Here is a 23,860-nt window from a genome sequence, read left to right on the forward strand (position 1 = left end):
TCTTTTACGTTTGCTTACCTTTGTTTTCATCCTTATATCCTAAGATGATTGAAAAAAAAAATTCTCTTCAAAAACAAGAATCCACAAAGTGACTGAAACATGAGTCACTCAATGTCCTGAGGAAATCAACATTTTTCCTGTGGTGAAAATTTATCCATCCTAATGTTGAGATTTCAGGGGGCTTCCTGACCACAGTTTGTTAACTCTGCACACACAAAAAAATTTGTTACTGGGATTAAAGTAACATCCTAAATACAAGAAGATTTCCTAGAAAATACATATCTAAGAGCTATACTAGCGAGTGCTCATTAGCAAATCATTTGAAAAAGGTAGGAAGATTGACAAAAATAACTGTGTATGAATATATATTTATGTATAAATTTTTAAAAATAAGGGGTTATAACAAAACAATTTCAGATAAAACTAGAGGTTGCCAGTGAGGAGAGGGAAGAGGGGAAGGAGGGAGCAAGATAGCCATAGGGGATTAAGAGGTACAAACTATTGTGTATAAAATAAATAAGCTACAAGAAAAATAGGCCGTAGGGGGATGGCTGTGCCCAGGTTTATTGATAGTTGTGTGGTTGGTGTAAATGAGTGAGGCAGTAGGCCCAGTAGATTGGTTGATCCAGTGAATAGGATTAAGGACATTGGTATTAGTGTCCATGTTTGTCCTTTGGTGTTGTGGGTTCCCATTATATGTTTTGATACAAGTTGAAGTTTTCATTGTTGAAGGAGATGAGGCGGTTGTTTATTAGTCTGTTTGATGTGGGGAATAATAAGCTAGGAAATAGGACTATAAGAGTAATGAGGGGGAGGCCTAGGACTATAGGGGTAATGAAAGAGTCAAATAATAATAACTTTATAATAACTTTAAATATAATATAATCTATAAAAATTTTGAATCACTGTGTTATACACTTGAAACTAAATTTACAAATCAGCTATACTTCAAAAGTCTAGAAAACTGTGAGCTATTTCTAGAATTAATAAAATGAAAAGAGATGTAAAAATAAGAGCAGAGGATATAAGTAGAGATGCTGGAGAACTGACTAACATTAATTTACAATCTGCAGTGTACCCAGGATTGCCTGAGAATTCAGTGTATGCTATCTGGCCAGGCATTGTGTAGATCCGTATTAAGGTCAGGATTCAAACTCATGTCCTCCTGATCATGTAGCATGTCTTTTCCTTCCTAATATATACATCTTAACATGCTTTTGGTGATATTGAAATTTAAAGATTTAATCTGCTTCGCATCACTGTGTTGAGAAAATCTCATGTAAATGTTTTGTTTTTTTTATGTAGGGTATCGGTACAGCAATTGGAGAGCTACCTCCATATTTCATGGCCAGGGCAGCTCGCCTCTCAGGTGCTGAACCAGATGATGAAGAGTATCAGGAATTTGAAGAAATGCTGGAACATGCAGAGACTGCACAAGTAAGATCAGTGGGGGGGAAATAGCTAGTTATCCCTTAAACAGGTTATGATTAAGGTAAAATTTTTAATAGTTTCTCCAAATAAGAAAACTGCCAGTGTAAAAAAAAAAGATCATACAAGGTTTAGTGTAAAATATTTAGAAAAGCTGAATCATAAAAAATAATTATAGAGACTTGCCTGGTGGTCCAGTGATTAAGACTCTGCCTTAAAAGGCAAGGGACGCAGGTTCAGTCCCTGGTAGGGGAGCTGAGATCTCACACGCTGAGGAGGGCCGCTAAGCCTGTGCACTGCAACTAGGAAAAGCCCGGTGCTGCAATGAAGACCCACCACAGCCAGAAAAAATGATTATAATCATGATCTTAGAGAAACAGAGAAAGAGTCAACAAGACAACTCAGACTAAACCAGGATAAATTCATGTAGCCAGTGAGGTTAAAGAGCTGAAACATTATGTGTCCGTTATGTGTTTATAAGTCTTACTGAGCAGACCACTGAATAAATAAGGGGGATAAATAGGTGGACCACTTGTGAGCCCAAAATAGTAGAACTGTCTAATTACTTGTTTGAAAAATAATAGTTTACCATGTTTAGAGGAAACTTAGTTCCCCAGTTAAGAAGGGAGAATTAAGATAAACTTACCCACTGTTGTGGGGGGAAAAGGCTGAGGCCTTTGACACCTGAGCAAAAACTATATATAGTTTTTTGATATATATATCAACCTGTATCTTAGTGTTACTAGGTTGGTGCGGATGTAATCGTGATTTTGGACCTTGAATTTTGAATCGTTATAACTAGGCTCAGACGCATCATTATTATTCAAAATAGGAGCCATTACAATCAACACATTTTTGCCAATGAGAGAGAAGTTTGTTTATTCCTGTAGCATAAAAGTCCATGCTTTGGGATTCAGCGAACTCCTGGAAAGCATTTCCTGCCTCCTGCTGGTTGTGGAAGCGTTTTCCTGCAGATGTTGTTGAAATACTTGAAGAAGCGGTAGTCAGTTACTGAGAGGTCAGGTGAATATAGCTGATGAGGCAAAACTTCTTAGCTGATTTTGTAGAAAACTGCAGATCTTTGTTGTTGTTGTTCAGTCACTAAATTGTGTCCAACTCTTTGTGATATCATGAATTGCAGCATACCAGGCTTCCCTGTCCTTCACTGTCTCCCTGAGTTTGCACAGACCTCGCATCCATTGAATCAGTGATGCCACCCAACCATCTCATCCTCTGTCACCCCCTTCTCTAGTTGTGGATATGTCTGGTGGTGAAAGTAAAGTCCAGTGATTTAAAGAACAGTATTTCATAGGAAGCTGGAATGTTAGGTCCATGAATCAAGGTAAACTGGATGTGGTTAAGCAGGAGATGATAAGAGTGAGCATTGACATTTTAGGAATCAGTAAACTAAAATGGGTGGGAATGGGCAAATTTAATTCAGATGACCATTTTATCTACTGCTGTGGGCAAGAATCCCTTAGAAGAAATGGAGCCCTCATAGTCAACAAGAGTCCAAAATGCAGTAGTTGGATGTAGTCTCAAAAACGACAGAATGATTCAGTTCGTTTCCAAGGCAAACCATTCAACATCACAGTAATCCAAGTCTATGCCCCAACCGCTAATGCTGAAGAAGCAGAACAGTTCTATGAAGACCTACAAGACCTTCTAGAACTAACACTAAAAAAAAAGGTCCTTTTCATCATAGGGGACTGGAATGCCAAAGTAGAAAGCCAAGAGATCCTGGAGTAACAGGCAAGTTTGGCCTTGGAGTACAAAATGAAGCAGGGCAAAGGCTAACAGAAGTTTTCCAAAAGAATACACTGGTTGTAGAAATGGTTAACTTCCCTAATTTTACATGCTTAGAAGTAAGGCTGAAACCAGAACTCAGAATGGCAGCACCGCTAGTAAATTCCATTTACTGAAACAATGTCCATAGATGGTTGAGTATCCCCATTTGTGGTAACTGATACCTCTGTCCTTTGTGACACTAATTATTACATGTCATTTAACATATCAAAACCTTTTATCTGTATAAAATCAGCAAGTTGAAGTCAAATCATTTTTTCACTTGTATAGTTTCTTCAGTCTCTTCTCTCTACCAGTTTTTTGAAACTCTTCCAGCATCACTTTCCACTTGGTGACATAAATTAATTTATCAATTCTGTTTTTTTCTTGGGGTCATCACTCTGGATTCCTGCATGCTCCTACTCCAGTCTGTATTTGGTGGTGTTTTTTTTTTTTTTATTTAAAAAACCCTCTGCACTATTATTTTTCTCCTGATTTAGATCCCTTATCTTCCCCTTTCTTGACTTTGCTGTTTAGTTGCTAAGTCTTGTCCAGCTCTTTTGGGACCTCACAGTCTGTACCAGGCTCCTCTGTCTGTGGGATTTCCCAGACAAGAATACTGGAGTGGGTTGCCATTTCCGTCTCCAGGGGATCTTCCCGACCCAGGGATCAAACCTGGGTCTCCTGCATTGCAGGAGAATTCTTTACCGCCTGATCTACCAGGGAAGCCCAATGCCATGCTGTGCCCTCTCTGTGGTTAGTCTTTTTGGTTGTTTTGGTTTTTTTCTCTAGAAGCTATTAAATTCATTATCTGAGATAGGGGTCTTTTTTTTTTTTTAAATCAGAACTCGAGTTTTATTGTTCTTTTATTTTTTGGCTGTGTTGGGTGTTCATTGTTGTACACGGGCTTTCTCTAGTTGCAGTGAGCAGGGGCTACTCTCTAGTTTTGCACAGGCTTCTCGTTGCAGAGCACAGGCTTCTCGTTGCAGAGCACAGGCCGTAGGGCATGCAGGCTTCAGTAGTTGCAGCTCGGGCTCAGTTGCTGTGGTGCATGGGCTTTAGTTGCCCCGAGGCATGTGGAATCTTCCCAGACCAGGGATCGAACCCATATCCCCTGCGTTGTCCTGCATACTCCAACCACCAGGCCTCTAGGGAAGTCTGAGATATGGTCTTTTTAAAATTTATTCTGCTGGGCACTCAGGAAACTTGTCAACTTAGTGTCCTCTAGTTTTGGAAAACTTTCTTGTATTTTTGTGTGTGTCAATTTGCCATGTTTGGTCTCTAGTCTTACTATCTGGAATTTATTATTTTGATAATCGTATCTATATCATATCTTTTTTATTTTTCTTTATAATTTTCCTCCTAATATTTATCTCATTTGACTTTGTATCCAATTTCTTCAACTCTTCTTCTATAATTTAATATTAAAATGTTTTCCCACTGTCATGTATTTATTTTGAAAAAGCAGTTTGTATTATACTTCCCCCAAAATGGCTTATCTTTTTGAAGATATTTAGTTTCTTCAAGTTTTCAGTACTCTGGGCATTTTTTTTCCCCTTTGTCTGTTCTGTTTCCTGTTGGAAGCTTTCCCCAAAGCCTGGTGATCCTTCTTTTTCTATTTATATTATATATAAAAATAAAGCACATAAAGCTGAATGGGAACTTTGTATGTTGAGGCAAGGTACAGGAGTGGCCGGCCACCTGGTTTATTGGAACCTCTGTGTATCTGTTCCTATCCATCTTTCCTTTGGGATAGTTCAATTTTTCTAGTGATGGGTCTTCTGTTTTCTTGCTTAGGGATTATAAACCTTGCCCTTGACATTCTAAAGCTAAGCTGTGGAAGGCAGGTTAAAGATCCTCATTTACTGAGTAGACTTTCACTTAACCTGCTTTGTGGTAAGTCTGACAGTGCCTGCACAAATGTCCTGAGTCCAGAACCCTTGGTTTTCTTTGTTTAGAGACCATGGTTGATGTGTTCTTTAGGACTGGGGCAGGAAGTCGTCTCATAGTGCAAAGTACTATTTATACTGTCTCCTTGCTTTCAGCCCTGTCCTCATTTCTTCTGCAGTTCTGATGATGATCCATTGTGCAGTTCTGTAGTATTGATACAAATCACTTTGCTTCTTTTCCGTGTCTTTCACTGCAGGCTCTCAGATACAATATTTTCTTTCCATCTGCCCCTGTCTTAATTAATTAATGCTAGTTTCATCAAAGACAGAGCTCAGTGTTTCTGTTTGGGGTTATTATTGAGATAAAAGGTGTTCCAGTTATCTATTGCTGAGTATATAAACCACCCCAATATTTAGTGATTTGAAACAAGAATAGCTTATATTGCTCACAGCTGTGGAATTTGGGCAAAATAGCTTGACTGTCAGTTGAAGTATCTACTTCCAGGATGGTTTACGTATATAACTGGTAAGTTGATTCTGGCTGTTGGTTTGGAGTTCAGTGGGACTTTTGGTTTAGGACCTCAAGTTATTCTTCATGGGGCTTCTTGGATTTCCTCATGTCATGGCACCTGAGTTCTGGCAAGTGTTCTGAAAGATGCACATTTTCCTGTGACATAACCTTGGGAATCCTAGTCGCTTTGCCACCGTGTTGGCGCAAAGTAGATCACTAAAGCCAGCGCAGATTGAGAAAGGGAAATTAGACCCGCCTGTCCATTCGAGGCGTAAGCAAAGAATTTGCAGTTGTCTTTAATCTCCCCCAGGGGCAAAGGTCTTATGTGGTCATCTTGACATAAAAAGCTTACTGTACAACTCGAATTTCTCTAGGAGGGAGAATGAGGTGATAATTGATCTTGACATCATGCAATGTGAGCAATTGTAGAAAAGGAATTTAGACATGGTTCCTAGAAAGAGGGAAGTGATGAGCCTGTCGGATATTAAAAAGTTGTCTCTCCTGTGGCAGGAGGATATACTCATGTGAGAAACTGTAAAGCTTTGTCTTAGAATTAGCCAGTGAAAGCTTATTGAGGCCCACATTGGCTCAATTTTTTTTCATATTGGCTCAAAATTCTTGTGAGTTTTAATTGTGTACAAATGGAATTGCTATTTCCAAAAAGAATGAGTTCCTTGTCTCACTCTATGTGATACCTTTCATGGATCCCTACATAGCAACTCCCTGCCTTGAGTAGAGCCTTAGCTGGATGAGGCATTTCATTCTTCACATTTTTTTGATACTTGGGTTGTAAATAATGCATTCTATAAATTTGTCAACTTCCAAAAACTCACGTCTTCTAGAATTTGATGAAGTAAATCATGCTTCATCTTATTCATGTAATTTGAGCTCTTAAAGACTTTTGCATCTTGAAGACTCTAAATCTTTATCTACCATTAGCATAGTAATCTTTTTCCTTCATCGATTACGACCATAATTATTTTGATTACTTTTAGAATAGATCTTCTCTAATTCTTTGTTTTAAATTGTACACAACACTTCTGATGCTTATGAGGTTTAACTGTTTTTGTCCTATAAAGCCAATAATTACCATCACTATTTTAGGGTAAACTCCTTAATTTCATACTTGCTTGTATTAAAAAATCAAGTAAACAAAATATATACCTCTGTTTCATGTTCTTTAGTGAGAAATTTGAGCAAGCTCCCAGAGATAAGGGAGGACAGAGGAGCCTGGCATCATGCAGTCCATGGGGTCACAAAGAGTCAGACACAACTTAGCGACTGAACAGCATCAGAAATTATATACTCTTCATGAACATTTTATTTAAAATTTATATCCCAAATTACAGTTAACATCTAGTTAACTACAGTTAACATCCCATATATAGTTAACATATATAAACTAGAAATAATAAGTAAAATAGTTTAATAAAAGTAACTCATCCCTAACAATTTTGTCATTTTCCCTATCAATTTTCTTTTGATTAATTTCATGAGAATCTATCTATAAGGCACTTGAATGAAGTGCCTCAAGACAACCATGATGCAGAAGATTTTTTACCCAATTTGAATAGGAAACACTCAGGAATCTCAGAGCCAATACTCAAACCAGTTTTCTGACTTTGAGATTAGTGCTTTGTTTACTGTAAGCCAATATAGCAACATTTTCATACAGGTTAAGGCAACAAGAAATGAAGAACTGATTAAAAAATTTTTTTCTTGCTACATTGGATTTTTCTTTTCTTTATTGTCTTTAATGTCTTTTTAAACAGTATCCATCCATTTTTTGACTTTTACTATAGATTTCAGTGTATAGGTATATCTGTCCCTACATACTTCTCCCCAGGTTAAGATAAGAGGTTTTATGAGGCTTTTCACTTTTTAAAAAATGCTTATTTGTTTGTTTATTTGTGGCTGTGCTGGGTCTGCATTGCTTCGCAGGTTTTTCTCTTGTTGTGTAAAGTGGGGTCTACTCTCGGGTTGTGGTAAAAAGCTTCTCATACCCGTGGCCTCTCTTGTTGCTGAGCACAGGCTCTAGGGTACAAGGGCTTCAGTAGTTGTGGCTCCTGGGCTCTTGAACACAGGCTCAGTACTTGTGGTGCATGGGCTTAGCTGCCCTGCAGCGTGTGGGATCTTCCCAGATCAGGGATCAAACCCGTGTCTCCTACATTGGCAGGCGGAATCTTTAGCACTGAGCCAGGAGGGAGTCCCAACTTTTATTTATTTTGCGGGTGAAGAATAGTTGGGGTGGGTTGTTGCCAGTTGCCACATTTTAACTTGGCTGAGAGTACTAATGTTTTAATTCATGAGTCACAAATAAGTTTGTCAGATATAAGATTTTTGTTTTTGTTTGTTCTTACTTAACACTGTGGAATATTACTATATCCAAGGAAGATACTTTAGTTGTCTTGATACACTTTTGGAATACATCCTTGTGTTTGCTTTTTATTTTCACTATGCAAATAAATTTACAACAGTTTTGTCGCTTTATTTCTTAAATCAGTGATGTTGCAAACATTTTTTATGTTTTTAGTAACAAAGTTGTCTTAGGCTCATTACCTCTGTTATTATTTCCAGGTTTGCATATTTACATATTGTGTTAAGGCTTATAGATTGACACTTTCCAGAAGTATTAAAAACTGTAAACCCACACACATCTGCTCCCCAAAGTAGGATAATAACCACCATATTCTAGACTATTTTCTTTGTATGGATAACTTTTTTTTAATAAAAACTAAAATCATACCCTATGTATTAGTCTTAGGTCCTTTTTCAACATATATATCATAACACATTTAATGCTGATCTTTAAAATTGTGTTCTTATTCAGTTCAGTTCAGTTCAGTTGCTCAGTGGTGTCCGACTCTTTGCGACCCAATGAATCTCAGCACGCCAGGCCTCCCTGTCCATCACCAACTCCCGGAGTTCACCCAGATTCATGTCCATCGAGTCGGTGATGCCATCCAGCCATCTCATCCTCTGTCGTTCCCTTCTCCTACTGCCCCCAATCCCTCCCAGCATCAGAGTCTTTTCCAGTGAGTCAACTCGTCACATGAGGTGGCCAAAGTACTGGAGTTTCAGCTTTAGCATCATTCCTTCCAAAGAAATCCCAGGGCTGATCTCCTTCAGAATGGACTGGTTGGATCTCCTTGCAGTCCAAGGGACTCTCAAGAGTCTTCTCCAACACCACAGTTCAAAAGCATCAATTCTTCGGCACTCAGCCTTCTTCACAGTCCAACTCTCACATCCATACATGACCACAGGAAAAACCATAGCCTTGACTAGACGGACCTTTGTTGGCAAAGTAACGTCTCTGCTTTTGAATATGCTATCTAGGTTGGTCATAACTTTCCTTCCCAGGAGTAAGCATCTTTTAATTTCATGTCTGCAGTCACCATCTATAGTGATTTTGGAGCCCCCAAAAATAAAGTCTGACACTGTTTCCACTGTTTTCCCATCTATTTCCCATGAGGTGATGGGACCAGATGCCATGATCTTCGTTTTCTGAATGTTGAGCTTTAAGCCAACTTTTTCACTCTCCACTTTCACTTTCATCAAGAGGCTTTTTAGTTCCTCTTCACTTTCTGCCATAAGGGTGATGTCATCTGCATATCTGAGATTATTGATATTTCTCCCGGCAATCTTGATTCCAGCTTGTGCTTCTTCCAGTCCAGTGTTTCTCATGATATACTCTGCATAGAAGTTAAATAAACAGGGTGACAATATACAGCCTTGACATACTCCTTTTCCTATTTGGAACCAGTCTGTTGTTCCACATACAGTTCTAACTGTTGCTTCCTGACCTGCATACACATTTCTCAAGAGGCAGATCAGGTGGTCTGGTATTCCCATCTCTTTCAGAATTTTCCACAGTTTATTGTGATCCACATAGTCAAAGGCTTTGGCATAGTCAATAAAGCAGAAATAGATGTTTTTCTGGAACTCTCTTGCTTTTTCCATGATCCAGTGGATGTTGGCAATTTGATCTCTGGTTCCTCTGCCTTTTCTAAAACCAGCTTGAACATCAGGAAGTTCACGGTTCACATATTGCTGAAGCCTGGCTTGGAGTGTTCTTATTACAAAGTGATTATATACAACTTATTGTAGAAAATTGATATTTGTATACTTTCAAAAAATCTTTCCATCCTTCATTCTTTTTCCTGTAAATATTTGTAAGTGAATCGTATTCTATTATTTTGACTTGTTTTGAAAATAAAAACATAATGAACATTTTTCAGTGTCATCAACTATTTTTTACATCTTTGTTTTTTTTAAATAATTTTCTTTTTGACTGCAAAGTATGTTTATTGTATAAAATTTTGAAACTACAGAAAAACAAAAACACCTGCATCTACTTTACCCTTTTTTTTTTTAGTTTGCCCTTTTTTTTGTATTTAGTGTATTTTTCATTTTCCTATTGATTGCCATTTTTAAGGTGATTCTTTTTGTCATATGCTTCCAGTAATTTTTCCATATTGTTTATTGTGTGTTTTACCATGTTTTGCTTTTTAGATAAGGAAGTTTACATTTTATCTTTATTCCATTACCTTAGATGTTTCCTTTTAGAGTTATGCCTAAAATTACCTTCCTGAACCCTTATGATTATGATATTCCGGTGCATTTCCTTTTAGTCCTTTTATGGTTTTATTCTTTTACTTTTAAATCTTTTATGTATTAAAATATTTTTACCTGTCATATAATACAGGAATCTAAATTTCTCTTTTTCAGGTTATTACCTATTTGTGTATTGTTCTGACACAGTTTTCCCAGTGATTTTAACATGATAGTTTTCTCTTAGATTTTGTTGTTATAAATTGAATATTATATTTGTGTAGATAGTTAATTAATGGTATATAAAAATATTTTTATTTGGTAATCTATAATCCTAACATCTTTTTAGCTATAGTTTATCGATTGGGATTTGAAAGTTTTTATAGTAATCAGTTTCATAAAGATGCAAAATTTTGTCTGACTTTGGTGCTAGAATTTCCTCATAGATGGTGTTCTGTAGAACCCCCAACTTGACAAGGTCAATAAAATAGGAAAAAGTTGGATCAATTTTAGCTAGAACAGCAAATTAGGTAAAATAGCAAATTAAGTAAAATGACATGAGGTGGGAAATGTGTTTTTTATTTTTGAAGGTAAAGCCCTGTGGTAGAATTGAGTTTATCAGCAGGAAGAGTGAAAAAAAAGCCTTGGCTGTTGTTGCCTTACCATGTGCTCTCCACCTCTGTTAAAGGATGTAGATGCTTTTATAGGAAATTGTTTCTAGGTAACAATTTTAAAGCTAAGTATTTACCTAAATTCCAGTTTGGACTGATGGTTGGATTTTGTTCTATAGGTATTTGGGGGAGGAAAAAAAGATGATTAATGCATTTATTTAAATTCTGATTCTTTATGGTACCTACTTTATTTTTGTGACACAAGAGTGAGATTAGGCAGTGTTTTTCCACTAAGCTGACTTCCTTTTGCCCTTGGCTTCCTATCATGTTTTTACTAGATGTCTCTGGGAGGTAGACATGAATGAATGTAGCTTCCTATGACCTTGACCAATTCTAGCATCATTTATGAAAGTTAGGTCTAGAGAGCTGTTTATGTGCCTTGTGAACTATTTCATGCAAGATTTAATTATTCTCTTTATGATTTTTTGTCCTTTGTTCTGTTAATGATATCACCATCCTCATAGTCACTTGGAGTAAAAATCTAAGTCTCTGATGCCAGCCTCACCTCCCATATCCAGTATTGTTCAAGGCCTGTTGATTCTACTTATTGCCACAGTATCTTCAAATCTGTCCTCTCTTTTCCCTTACTACTGCTGGTTCCTGCCTTTATCACCTTTCCCCTGAACATTTCTAGTGACTCTCTAATAGATCTCCTCTTCCAGCCCTGTTTCCCCCAGTCTATTTCCAAATAAAGCAGCAAAAATAATTTTCTGAAAAATTCCTCTGGTCGTGAAACTTTGCTGCTCAAAAATCTTCCCATTCAGGTTGTAGTCTGACCAGACTCGTAAGAAAGCCTCAGGATTCGGAGAAAGGGGGTGATCCTTACCTCAGTCACATCCTGCTGCAAGGCTGTCCAGGCCAGCTTTTCCTGGATCAGCCCAAAGTTGTGAATTTCTCCCTAAAGAGTATAATTAGCAGCATTATTCACCTGAAAGAGGGCACGTGTTTAAAAAAGAAAAAAATCTTCCCATTCCCTGGAAATCATCTCTTGCTATATTTTTCTTATGTCACTTTCTGCCTTCTTTTAGAACTACTTTTAGGCTTTTCTCTTCTTACCCAGGAGCTCATAAGCTCCATGAGAAGAGACCACAAAAGAAGTATTTTTGGCAGCACCTGCATGGTCTTGCACATACTACTCAAGTGGTAGGTTCTTTGAATGCACTGGAAATATCAGTTAAGAGAGAAAATGTACAGTTACATGAAACATGTTCATTTAATATTCATACTTTTTTATTAGCATCACAAATAAGATTTTTTATTGTCACTCTTACAAGTCCGAATTTTATACAGATTTCTAGACTGGTAACTGATATCCATCAGCTTGTTCAACTGTAGTCCCTGTCTCTTTCCCATTCGCTTTTCCAAAATTACTACCTTCATCATGAAACATGAGTTTCCTCAATTCAAACTTGGGAAAAAAGCATTTTTACTTTTCTAAGAAAGACATCATAGAGCAGATAAATAGATTGGCAAGCGTTTTCCATGTCTTTTCCAAAGCTGTCTGGACTCAGTTTATTGACAGCTTCTTTCAGGTCATCCTCTGGTTTTGGCAGATCTGTTGGTGCTGAGTGTGAGGTTTTCCAAGTCTGGTTGTTTACTGCTTTTCAGTAAAACCAACAGAGCCTAAATGAAGCTCATCACCATCGGTAATCTTGACATCAACACGAACTTTACTCGTGGGCTGCCGTTTTTTGACCATGGAACACATTTTGTCACAAGCAGGACCTGTGCCATGAAAATCAGCCAATTTTTGCCCTGAACATCCTCAGTAATTAGCTTGAATTTTCTAAATGCAACTTCATCATTTTGCAGATTAGCTAAGCTCACTTCAGAAACATGACCCTTGCTGTCCAGTGTGATTTGGGTTCCTTGAGTTCTCATGACCAGTTTTTCCAATATTTTTATGTTGGACGTAGTTGGTGCTTTCTCACATTATTCCAGTTTTTCTTAGAACATGGATCAACCACTTTTCCTCTAGTCTCCCTTTTTGCTGCCTTTTGTAAGGTGCTTAATCTGGCAGACTGCCATGTTGCTGCTCAGTCAAAAGGGAACATTTAATCTTATTCCACCACAAAATAAAATATAAAATATTTTCAACACAGAAATCCTCTTACATAAAAAAGATTTAATTGTTTTCCATCTTTGAGTTTAATAATCATCCGATTACAAAGCACTATAGAATTTAAAGAATCTTTCATTAAAAAAAAAAGTTTATCTGAGCACTTCCCTGGTGGTCCAGTTAAGTCTCCATACTTCCACCTCAGTGGGGCATGAATTTGATTCCTGGTTAAAGAAGTTTCACTTGCCACGTGGTGCAGCCAAAAAAAGTCATATGAAAGCAAGAGTTGAAGATGATATAGTAGACATCATTAAGCTAGATGACATAATTTTTAATTCACATTTAGTAAAACAAAGCTTGTAAAGTTCTGTGCTTTAGGGGAAAAAGTGAAGGTTATTGTGGTGACTTGTTTATTCTATAAGCTGCATAACCAAAGGAAAGAAAAATTAAAGACATTGGAATAAAAGAGTTTTAGAAAAGAATAAAGTAACTTATTTGCTTCATGTACCCTAAAAGGTTAGGTCAGCCAGGGTTATTGAAGTAATGGGGAATGGGAACATGGGGGTGATTGTGGTATTTCTGTGTTTAAAACTTACACAATAGGGTTTTAGAAGAATATGCTTTGAATAAGTTTGCTTTCCTAAATGACATCTGTTCAAGTGACCTAGCTACTTGGATTCTTTGTTGCAAGATATTAGGTTGCTGACTGTGAAAGTTACCGTTTCTTATTATTCTGTCACTATAGAAAATTGAGAATTGAGTTAGAAATAAGAAATTTAAATTTCTTAGAACTTCATCTTTTAAAAGAATACAGTATTCCCCTCCATATTAATCGTGGTTAGCTTGTCTTTTTATTGGGTATAATTCGTGATTCTGTACATCACCTTAGATTAAGTAGTTCCTCAAAAGCTGTTTTGTAATTTCTGGATTTTATTTTATTTTAAAGGAGCTTTTCTTAGCTTCTGTTTAGGACAGCAGTATTTAAATTAATTAATACTTGCCACTTACACTTAGTCTGATTTATTGAAACTGAGTCCCCAAGTTAAGTTTAAGTACTGATAACTTTGACTAGTGTGTATTGAATATATTTTAGGCTAAAAATACCCTTTTTTGACTTAATAAGATCTATATCCTATTCAGAAATTTCAGGTTACTTACATTATTTAGTGAAAACACATAACTTAAGAACCAAAAAAGTTCATCACTTGTGCTGTTCTCTTTTTTTATATTGAAGTATAGTTGATTTACAGTGTCTCAGTCTACAGCAAAGTGATTTAGTTGTGTGTGTGTGTGTGTGTGTGTGTGTGTGTGTGTGTTTCAGATTCTTTTCCATTGTAGGTCATTACAAGATACTGAGTGTAGTGTAGTCAGTGAACATCCCCTCAAAGCACAAGGTGATAATTAAAGGGTTTTTAATTTTACTTTTTTTTTGCTAATGATAGAATATATGTTTGATCATTTGAGGTTAGAGACAATGGGAAAGCATTTAATAATGATTATTTACACACTCACTGAAGTGCTTTAACATTCCTGTGATGGCGTTTTTTTGTTAAGCACATTTTCCTATGAAGTGTTTGTAGTTGCACAGACCGTGTCAATGCCTGCTGGTTTTTCCCTCTGTGAAGTATCTGTTCCTTTATAATATATACAGAGATTTATGAGCGACTTCATGGTGTGGATGATCAGAAACCCACCAGGACTCATTTTCATATAATTTAGTGCCAGTTGAACACTCTGGGTGTCGGTTGTTGCTGGGACCTGTTTTTGACTCTGTTGAACCTTTACTGGCTGTGGTTTGTCTGGCCATCACATGACTTCTCTGAAAATTCCCCCTCCCCTTCATTTCCAGTAAACTGTTTGAGTAGGAGTGAGTCAGAGTGAAACCAGCTTCCCTGTAACCACAGGGCTTGTTAAAGAATTTGTCAACGTGGACTCTAGAGGGTTTGCATTAAGCTTTGCAGTAACTGCTATGGTTTGTGTTGCGTCAGGAGTTCCACAGAAAAGCTTCCTGCTTTCAAGATCCCTTGCTTGTTTGCAAAGGGTTAAACTGATCAACTTTACCATAATAAACATTAGAGACACATTAAACCCATTTATTTTATCATTTAAAGGCTGTGTCAAAGCTACCAAGGCTTATTGTAATTTCTCTTTTCAGAATCAACCAACCACACCCAACAACGTTAAGTTTGTGAAAAGGCAGGCCTGCTAGATCTTCTTTCAGAGCTGGCTCATGATTTTACCACTAAGTACCATCAAGATTAAGCAATTCCAAGTGGTCTCTTTTGAAGGATTCTGTTGCAGGATATTGCGACTACTAGCTCAGTTAGCTTTGGGTACATAAAGGTCGCTTACATTTGGTTCAACAAGAAAAGGTAGCACTTAAAATAGTTATGTAGTTGTAGTTTTTTTAAGCACATGTAGCATAGTTATGGTGGAATTCTTAATGCCTCATTTTATTTGCTTTCTCGGGAAGGTTTCACTTTATTTTGAATTCTTCTCTCTCCATTCCACTCCCAGACTTTTGATCTTTCTTCCTTTTCCGACTCTTCTGTTTCTTTAACCCATTCTTAGAATGGTATTAATGGGAAAGAGAGTTTTGCAGTTCGACACAAAATGCCGAATGAATGACCATTGGGAAACTTGTCTGCTCATTGTGCATTCCTAAATCCGTTTGTTCTTACCTGTTCATTTCTGTATTTAATCACTTCATCTGGGGCAGACTTTTATTTTAAATATAAATGTAATAAATACATTTAAATTAAACCTCCTAAAAATCATTTTTATTCTGCTTACCTTTTTTGTGTGTAACAAAATCAATTTAGGGAAAAGAACATGATAGAAAATTTTGAGCTAATTATTTCTCACAGGAAAGACTACTACAGAATAATGGAAGTTTAAAATTATTTATATTCTAGAAGAGAAACATTTGTTTTGAAGATCAGGCAATTCTAGTTGAAATTAGATGATTTAAAAATGAAAATAGAGGTTAACACAGTCATTTTCAAAGCAATGAGTAATGTTTAAGATTTTTCTTGTTTGCTTTAAACACTGGAGAAAAATATAATTTTGTTATATGTCTGCTTTGTTCTGCTCATTTGCACACCTGTTTACAGATATGGGGTGGGGAGACAAGCAGTGAACAGGCATTAGGTTACCTTTGTTAAACTAATTTAAAGATTTTATTCAGGTTTGTGTTTCAAAGACCTTTTGTAAAGTGCCTTTAGAAAGGCCCCTTTCACTGAAACTTGGACTGATGGACTTCATGTATACTGTGCTTTTGCTCATGGGTTTGCAAATCAGTAATACGCTAAATACAAACCCACCCTCTGTTGTATCTGCTGAATGCTCCTAGGGATTCTGGCCTAAGATGAGAGTTGATTCAAGACATGGACTGCTCATTTCCTATTTCAAAAGGTGATTTTGTTTCTAATTAGTCAAGGTTCTTGGTTTATCATAATAGATCTGGAATCCTCTCTTGCTGAGTATTTAAGGAAATTTTTCTTGGTAGTGTTCTTCCCGTTTTCCTGTCTTGGGCCTTATAATGTAACATGACTATCCTGCTCTTAAACTAAAGAGTTATGTGGAAGTGGGCATGGTCATTAGTTCATTTCTCCCCTCAAAAGTAGGCATGTACTCTATAGACTTCCTTCTCCACATTCCCTGATAAGGGTCTTCATCCAATAATTTATCAAAACTTAAGAAAACTTATATTTTTACTACTTCTTGAAGTAAAGACTTCAGTAAGTTTATAGGCTGTTATTTAAATCTGTGCTTCCGTTAGTTTGTTTTAAATTTCCCTGTTTCATCTTATAAAGGGTGCAACCCTCATTCTATAAGTTTTTTTTTAAACACTTCCCTTTTCTTCTTTTCATAAATTTTCATCCTCTTTTCATAACTTAGAAATGTCAGTTACCTTTTCAGCCTTTCTAGAGAAAATAATTGTTTACTTTTTATATCTAATATCCCCAAAACCCTTTGATCATTTTAATTCCCCCAAGTATCTTTATCTAATTCTTTTAAATCTTTTCTAACATGAAGTTGTCAGAACTCTACATGATTTTTTACTATTTATATATTTGTGTGTTTTCAGATTTCTACAACTGCAGACCTGTTTGGCAATGAATTTTGCTAATTTTTTTAATAAATTGTTTACTTTAATAAACTGTTTACTTGGGAGACCACACTCCGTTCCCTTTCCTTTGTTCATAACTTAAAACATTCATAATCCATCATTTTATATTTAAATAATCCCTAAATGTGTTCTCCTACTGTTGTCCACTTTGAAACTTACCTGCCATGTTTCCTCCTTCTCAAGTTTACATGATCCTTAAATTTATTGCCACGATTTTGGCACTTCCTATCTTAAAATTCTAATTTCAACTATAGATTTGGAACTTAAGCTCTGTTCCTTTTTCCAGGACCATTTATAAACTTGTTTAGTGGGATGATTGGTTCTGTCTTAGGAAAGAATCCTACTATTTGCATTTTCATCGTAGAGATGATCCCATTTATCTTTATCCTTAGTTTTCAGTCTTTAAATTTCCTGTCCCTGACAGCTTTGTAAATTCTGTACTGACCTGGTATTCATAGCTTTGCATGTTCAAGTTTATCTCAACCATTTTTAGTTTTTTCTTTTTCACATTCACAGACTCATTTTCTTGTTCTTACATACACAGCAGATTGTCATATGATTTTTGTTTTTTAAATTCCAGTTTGAATCTGGAAATAAAAGTTATTTATTAGTTACTTGTAACCAAAATACAATCAATTATAAATGCTAAAAATAGAGGGTGATTTTTTTTCCCTCTCTAGCATCAAATAAGATTTGGTAAATACCCTTTCTGGTGAGACATGAGGAGATCACATGAGGAGATACTGGCTTCAGACAGGAAAAAGAGAAGAAAAGAAAAATGCATTACTTGTGTAATGTGTCATTTCTAATAAATCTTGCATACTCAGACATTTCCCCTGAATGTCTAGAGCACTGTTGTTCTTCTTGGGCAACAATGTTCATTGTTATTTCAAGTAGAGGCCGGCAGGCACTGATTGGAGTGGATGCCTGCCTGCCTGCCTTCCTAAAAATCACCATATGGTTTCTTTTCAACAGAAATCTAAGCAGGGATAGAGAGAGAAAAAAAAGCAGCAGATACTGGCCGGTTTTACTGCTGATGACTTGGACTATGCTGTTGTTGTTCAGTAACTAAGTCAGGTCTGATTCTTTGTGATGCCATGGACTGCAGCATGCCAGTCTCCTCTGCTCTTCACTATCTCCCAGAGTTTGCTCAAATTCATATCCATTGAGGCCACTCCAACCATCTCATCTTCTGCCACCCCTTTTCCCTTCAATCTTTCCCAGCATCAGGATCTTTTCCAATGAGTCACCTCTTCACACAAAGTATTAGAGCTTCAGCTTCAGCATCAATCCTTCCAGTGAATATTCAGGATTGATTTCCTTTAGGGTTGACTGGCTTGATTTTGCATTCCAAGGGACTCTGAAGAGTCTTCTCCAGCACCACAATTCGAAAGGATCAGTTCTTCAGTTTTCAGCCTTCTTTATGGTACAACTCTCATATCCGTACATGGCTACTGGGAAACCATAGCTTTGACTATACAGACCTTTGTTGGCAAAGTGATGTCTTTGCCCTTTAATACGCTGGCTAGGTTTGTCATAGCTTTCCTTCCAAGAAGCAAGCATCTTTTAATTTCATGGCTAGAGTCACCATCTGCAGTGATTTTTGGAGCCCAGGATAAAAAAATCTGTCACTGCTTCCACTTTTTCCCCTTCTCTTTGCCATGAAGTGATAGGACTGGGAGGGAAAAGCTCTGAATGGTTACCTGGACCTTCCGAAAAAGGTTCTCTACTTTTTATCTGAAAATGTTAACAAATGCTGAGGGTAAGCCCCTAAGAAAGCCTCCTAAAACCTTACTTTTTCCATCTCTTCTTCCTCCTGGACCACCCAATAGTTGATTTGTGAGTTTTAAGATAAGTGGGCTTCCCTAGTGGCTCAGATGGTAAAGGGTCTGCCTGCCTTTTTCCTCTTATTTTCTGGAGACAAGAATGTGTTGATTAAGAGGTGGCATTCAGAAATAGTAACCTCATCTACCATACCCTCTTTTCATAGAGTATTTGGTAAACCAATTAGTTGTACAAGGCAGATTTGATAGATTTTCAATTCTTAATGCATTTCCTTCCTTCACTCCTTCCTGTTTTATAGCTCTCTTCCTTCTTTGATATTACTATGTTGCTCTTCTCTTTTTGAAATTAGAAACTAAATGAAAGCCTCTTATCCCTTTACTTGTTACGTTGTGCTTAAACTGAGCTCACAGAGTCTCTGAGTAAGAAATTGGAAAAGATATTTTATTTCATCTGGTCTCAGGTTTTGGGGGGCTTCCCAGGGACTTCCCTAGTGGCTCAGACAGTAAAGAATCCATGCCTGCAATGCAGTAGACCTGGGTTCGATTCCTGGGTTGGGAAGATCCCCTGAAAGAGGGCATGGCAACCCACTCCAGTATTCTTGCCTGGAGAATCCCCATGGACAGAGGAGCTTGGCGGGCTACAGTCCATAGAGTCAGTCATACAGAGTCGGGCATGACTGAAGTGACCTGGCACACACGCATGCAGGTTTTTTATCTTGATGGTAATATTAATGCAAATAGTTTTGTCCCATAATCAGTTTTATTTCTAAATTATCATGGTGATAGGTATTATTTATCATCATCTTGCAGAAAAGATGAAATTGTGGCTAACGGAAGTTTGGAAACGACATAGTTGGTGCTCTTATCATTTTTGCTGCATTAAGTCTGTAGAAATGGTGTTCATATGTTCTGTTTCTAAGCACTTTTTTGGTTTTTCATGCTTTCCTAGTCATTGTAAGCTTCCCAATTCTTCATGTCTTTCTGCATTTCTGCCAATTGCAACCCACCATACACAGATACACACTAGATTATTCCTCTGTCTCTCAAGGGAAAAAAACTTGCTGGAACTTTTTCCCCTACATTCTTAGCCTGGCTTATTCCCTCACCTCCATTAGGTTTTTAATCAAACATCACCTTTTCTCCTCAGTCCTTCTTCAGCTATTGTATTTAAAATTACAACTTGCCTGCCACCCCACTCTTTGGTTTTTGTCTCCTCCCATTAGACTGTGAGCTCTGTGAGGATCCAGATTATCAATTTAATTCAGTATATCTGTTGTTCCATGTGTTTGACATGGACTAAACATTTGTTGAATTAATGTTTAAACACAGTCTCCTCATCTTTACTACGTTGTGTGCATATACTGTATATATATATAAATGTATATATATAATGTACATTATATATATATAAATGATAGAACAAAATAACATACTTGGTGTTCTGTCATTTGATGCTGCATATATTTCATATATATTTGATGCATATGCATTTAGTTACAGCAAATTTGGAAAACTCAGCAGTGGCCACAGGACTGGAAAAGGTCAGTTTTCATTCCAGTCCCAAAGAAAGGCAATGCCAAAGAATGTTCAAACCACCGTGCAATTGCACTCATCTCACACGCTAATAAAGTAATGCTCAAAATTCTCCAAGCCAGGCTTCAGCAATACGTGAACCGTGAACTTCCAGATGTTCAAGCTGGATTTGGAAAAGGCAGAGGAACCAGAGATCAAATTGCCAACATCCGCTGGATCATGGAAAAAGCAAGAGAGTTCCAGAAAAACATCTATTTCTGCTTTATTGACTATGCCAAAGCCTTTGACTGTGTGGATCACAATAAACTGTGGAAAATTCTGAAAGAGATGGGAATACCAGACCACCTGACCTGCCTCTTGAGAAATGTGTATGCAGGTCAGGAAGCAACAGTTAGAACTGTATGTGGAACAACAGACTGGTTCCAAATAGGAAAAGGAGTATGTCAAGGCTGTATATTGTCACCCTGCTTATTTCACTTCTATGCAGAGTACATCATGAGAAACGCTGGGCTGAAAGAAGCACAAGCTGGAATCAAGATTGCCGGGAGAAATCAATAAACTCAGATATGCAGATGACAGCACCCTTATGGCAGAAGGTGAAGAGGAACTAAAAAGCCTCTTGATGAAAGTGAAAGAGGAGAGTGAAAAAGTTGACTTAAAGCTCAACATTCAGAAAACTTAAAATCATGGCATCTGGTGCCATCACTTCATGGGAAAGAGATGGGGAAACAGTGGAAACAGTGTCAGAGTTTATTTTTGGGGGCTCCAAAATCACTGCAGATGGTGACTGCAGCCATGATTATGACCAACCTAGATAGCATATTGAAAAGCAGAGACATTACTTTGCCAACAAAGGTCCGTCTAGTCAAGGGTATGGTTTTTCCAGTGGTCATGTATGGATGTGAGATTTGGACTGTGAAGAAAGCTCAGGGCCAAAGATTTGATGCTTTTGAACTGTGGTGCTATAGAAGACTCTCGAGAGTCTCTTGGACTGCAAGGAGATCCAACCAGTCCATCCTAAAGGAAATCAGTCCTGGGTGTTCATTGGAAGAACTGATGCTAAAGCTGAAACTCCAATACTTTGGCCACCTCATGCAAAGAGTTGACTCATTGGAAAAGACTCTGATGCTGGGAGGGATTGGGGGCAGGAGGTTAAGGGGACGACAGAGGATAAGATGGCTGGATGGCATCACTGACTCGATGGACGTGAGTTTGAGTGAACTCCAGGAGTTGGTAATGGACAAGGAGGCCTGGCATGATGCGATTCATGGGGTCACAAAAAGTCAGATACGACTGAGCAACTGAACTGAACTGATTTAGTTACCAGCACTAATGGGTTGAATTTATTTGCTTTTAAATAAAAATTTTGGTTTTTTAAAAAGATTCTAATTTTGTCTTCTAAAATTCTGTATAAATAGTAAAAACCAAAACTCAGCATTTAAAGCTTTTCTTCTCTTTTTGTGCTTGAATTTATTAACTAATTTAACATTAATATGTTTGTGTTATCAAAGCTCCTAATTACCACAGATTCATTAGGATCATCTGTTTAGTTCAGTCACTCAGTTGTGTCCAACTCTTTGTGACCACATGAACCACAGAACACCAGGACATCCTGTCCATTACCAACTCCCGGAGTTTATCCAAACTTATGTTCATTGAGTCAATGATGCCATCCAACCATCTCATCTTCTGTCGTCCCCTTCTCCTCTCACCTTCAATCTTTCCCAGCATTAGGGTCTTTTCAAATGAGTCACCTCTTCGCATCAGGTGGCCAAAGTATTGGAGTTTCAGCTTCAACATCAGTCCTTCCAGTGAATAATCAGGACTGATCTCCTTTAGGATGGACTGGTTGGATCTCCTTGCAGTCCAAGGGACTCTCAAGAGTCTTCTCCAACACCACAGCCCAAAAGCATCAATTCTTCAGCGCTCAGCTTTCTTTATAGTCCAACTCTGATATCCATACGTGACTACTGGAAAAACCATAGCCTTGACTAGATGGACCTTTGTTGACAAAGTAATGTCTCTCCATTTTAATATACTGTCTAGGTTGCTCATAACTTTCCTTCCAAGGAGCAAACGTCTTTTAATTTCATGGGTGCAATCACCATGTGCAGTGATTTTGGAGTCAAAAAAATAAAGTCTGCTACTGTTTCCACCATTTCCCCATCTATTTGCTATGAAGTGATGGGACTGGATGCCATGATCTTAGTTTTCTGAATGATGAGCTTTAAGCCAACTTTTTCATTCTCAAAAGGCTCTTTAGTTCTTCTTCACTTTCTGCCATAAGGGTGGTGTCATCTGCATATCTGGGGTTATTGATATTTCTCCGGGCAATCTCAATTCCAGCTTGTGCTTCATCTAGCCCAGCGTTTCTCATGATGTACTCTACATATAAGTTAAGTAAGCAGGGTGATAATATATAGCCTTGATGTACTCCTTTACCTATTTAGAACCAGTCTGTTGTTCCATGTCCAGTTTTAACTGTTGCTTCCTGACCTGCATACAGATTTCTCAAGAGGCAGGTCAGGTGGTCTGGTATTCCCATCTCTTTCAGAATTTTCCACAGTTTGTTGTGATCCACACAGTCAAAGGCTCTGTTGTAGTAAGTAAAGCAGAAATAGATGTTTTTCTGGAATTCTTTTGCTTTTTCCATGATCCAGCGGATGTTGGCAATTTGATCTCTGGTTCCTCTGGTTCCAAATCCAGCCTGAACATCTGGAATTTCATGGTTCATGTATTTGTTGAATCCTGGCTTGGAGAATTTTGAGCATTACTTACTAGTGTGTGAGATGAGTGCAATTGTGCGATAGTTTGAGCATTCTTTGGCATTGCCTTTCTTAGGGATTGGAATGAAAACTGACCTTTTTCAGTCCTGTAGCCACTGCTAAGTTTTCCAAATTTGCTGACATATTGAGTACAGCACTTACGATCATCTGTTGGAGAGGGAAAAAGTTTAGATTTCTTTTTTTAATTGAGATTTATTGTGAATTGGCAACATGAATGCAATATTAAGAGTAATTTATAGTATGTTACAAACCACTTTCAAAAAGAGTTTGACACTATCTACATAAACATCACTGAAATACAGCAGTTCCATTTTGTGTATATATACCTAGCAGAAAGATGCTCCAAAAGACTTGTACAAGAATAGTCATAGCAGCATTATTTAACTCCATACTAGAAGCAACTCTAATGTCCACCAATAGCAGAATAAATAGATTAATATAAAGGCAAGAGATTGATTACTGCCATATTCAACAGCAGATGTGAATCACATGGACAGTAATGTTCACCTACAGAAGCCAGAAATAGAAGAGGACCTACTTTATAATTCCATTTATATGAAGTTCAAAATAGGCAAGCTACATCTATTGTAGTAGAAGTCAATAGTAGTGGTTGTTTTGGGGTTAGAAGTAATTACTAGGAGGGCCAGCAGTGGGGTGTCTGGCGTTCTGGTAATGTTCTATGTCTGGACCTTGGTGGTAGTTACATGGGTGTGTTCATTGTAAAATTCCAC

General features: G+C 37.4%; 1 protein-coding gene across 6 annotated transcripts in view; it reads left to right on the forward strand.

Moving 5' to 3' along the window:
- VMP1 (vacuole membrane protein 1) overlaps positions 1 to 23,860 on the forward strand; it is a 128,643-nt gene that overhangs the window by 59,793 nt on the left and 44,990 nt on the right. For all 6 annotated transcript variants that reach the window (XR_009491511.1, XM_059877873.1, XM_005219886.5 and 3 more), the window contains one exon: positions 1,306 to 1,437. Coding sequence is in view for 5 of the 6 variants with exons in the window: in XM_059877873.1 (XP_059733856.1) it covers positions 1,306 to 1,437 (132 nt within the window). In the remaining variant the exon portion in view is untranslated. The remainder of the gene's footprint in view (positions 1 to 1,305; positions 1,438 to 23,860) is intronic.

This window comes from Bos taurus, chromosome 19, assembly GCF_002263795.3.
Source record: "Bos taurus isolate L1 Dominette 01449 registration number 42190680 breed Hereford chromosome 19, ARS-UCD2.0, whole genome shotgun sequence".
NCBI classification, from domain to species: Eukaryota; Metazoa; Chordata; class Mammalia; order Artiodactyla; family Bovidae; genus Bos; species Bos taurus.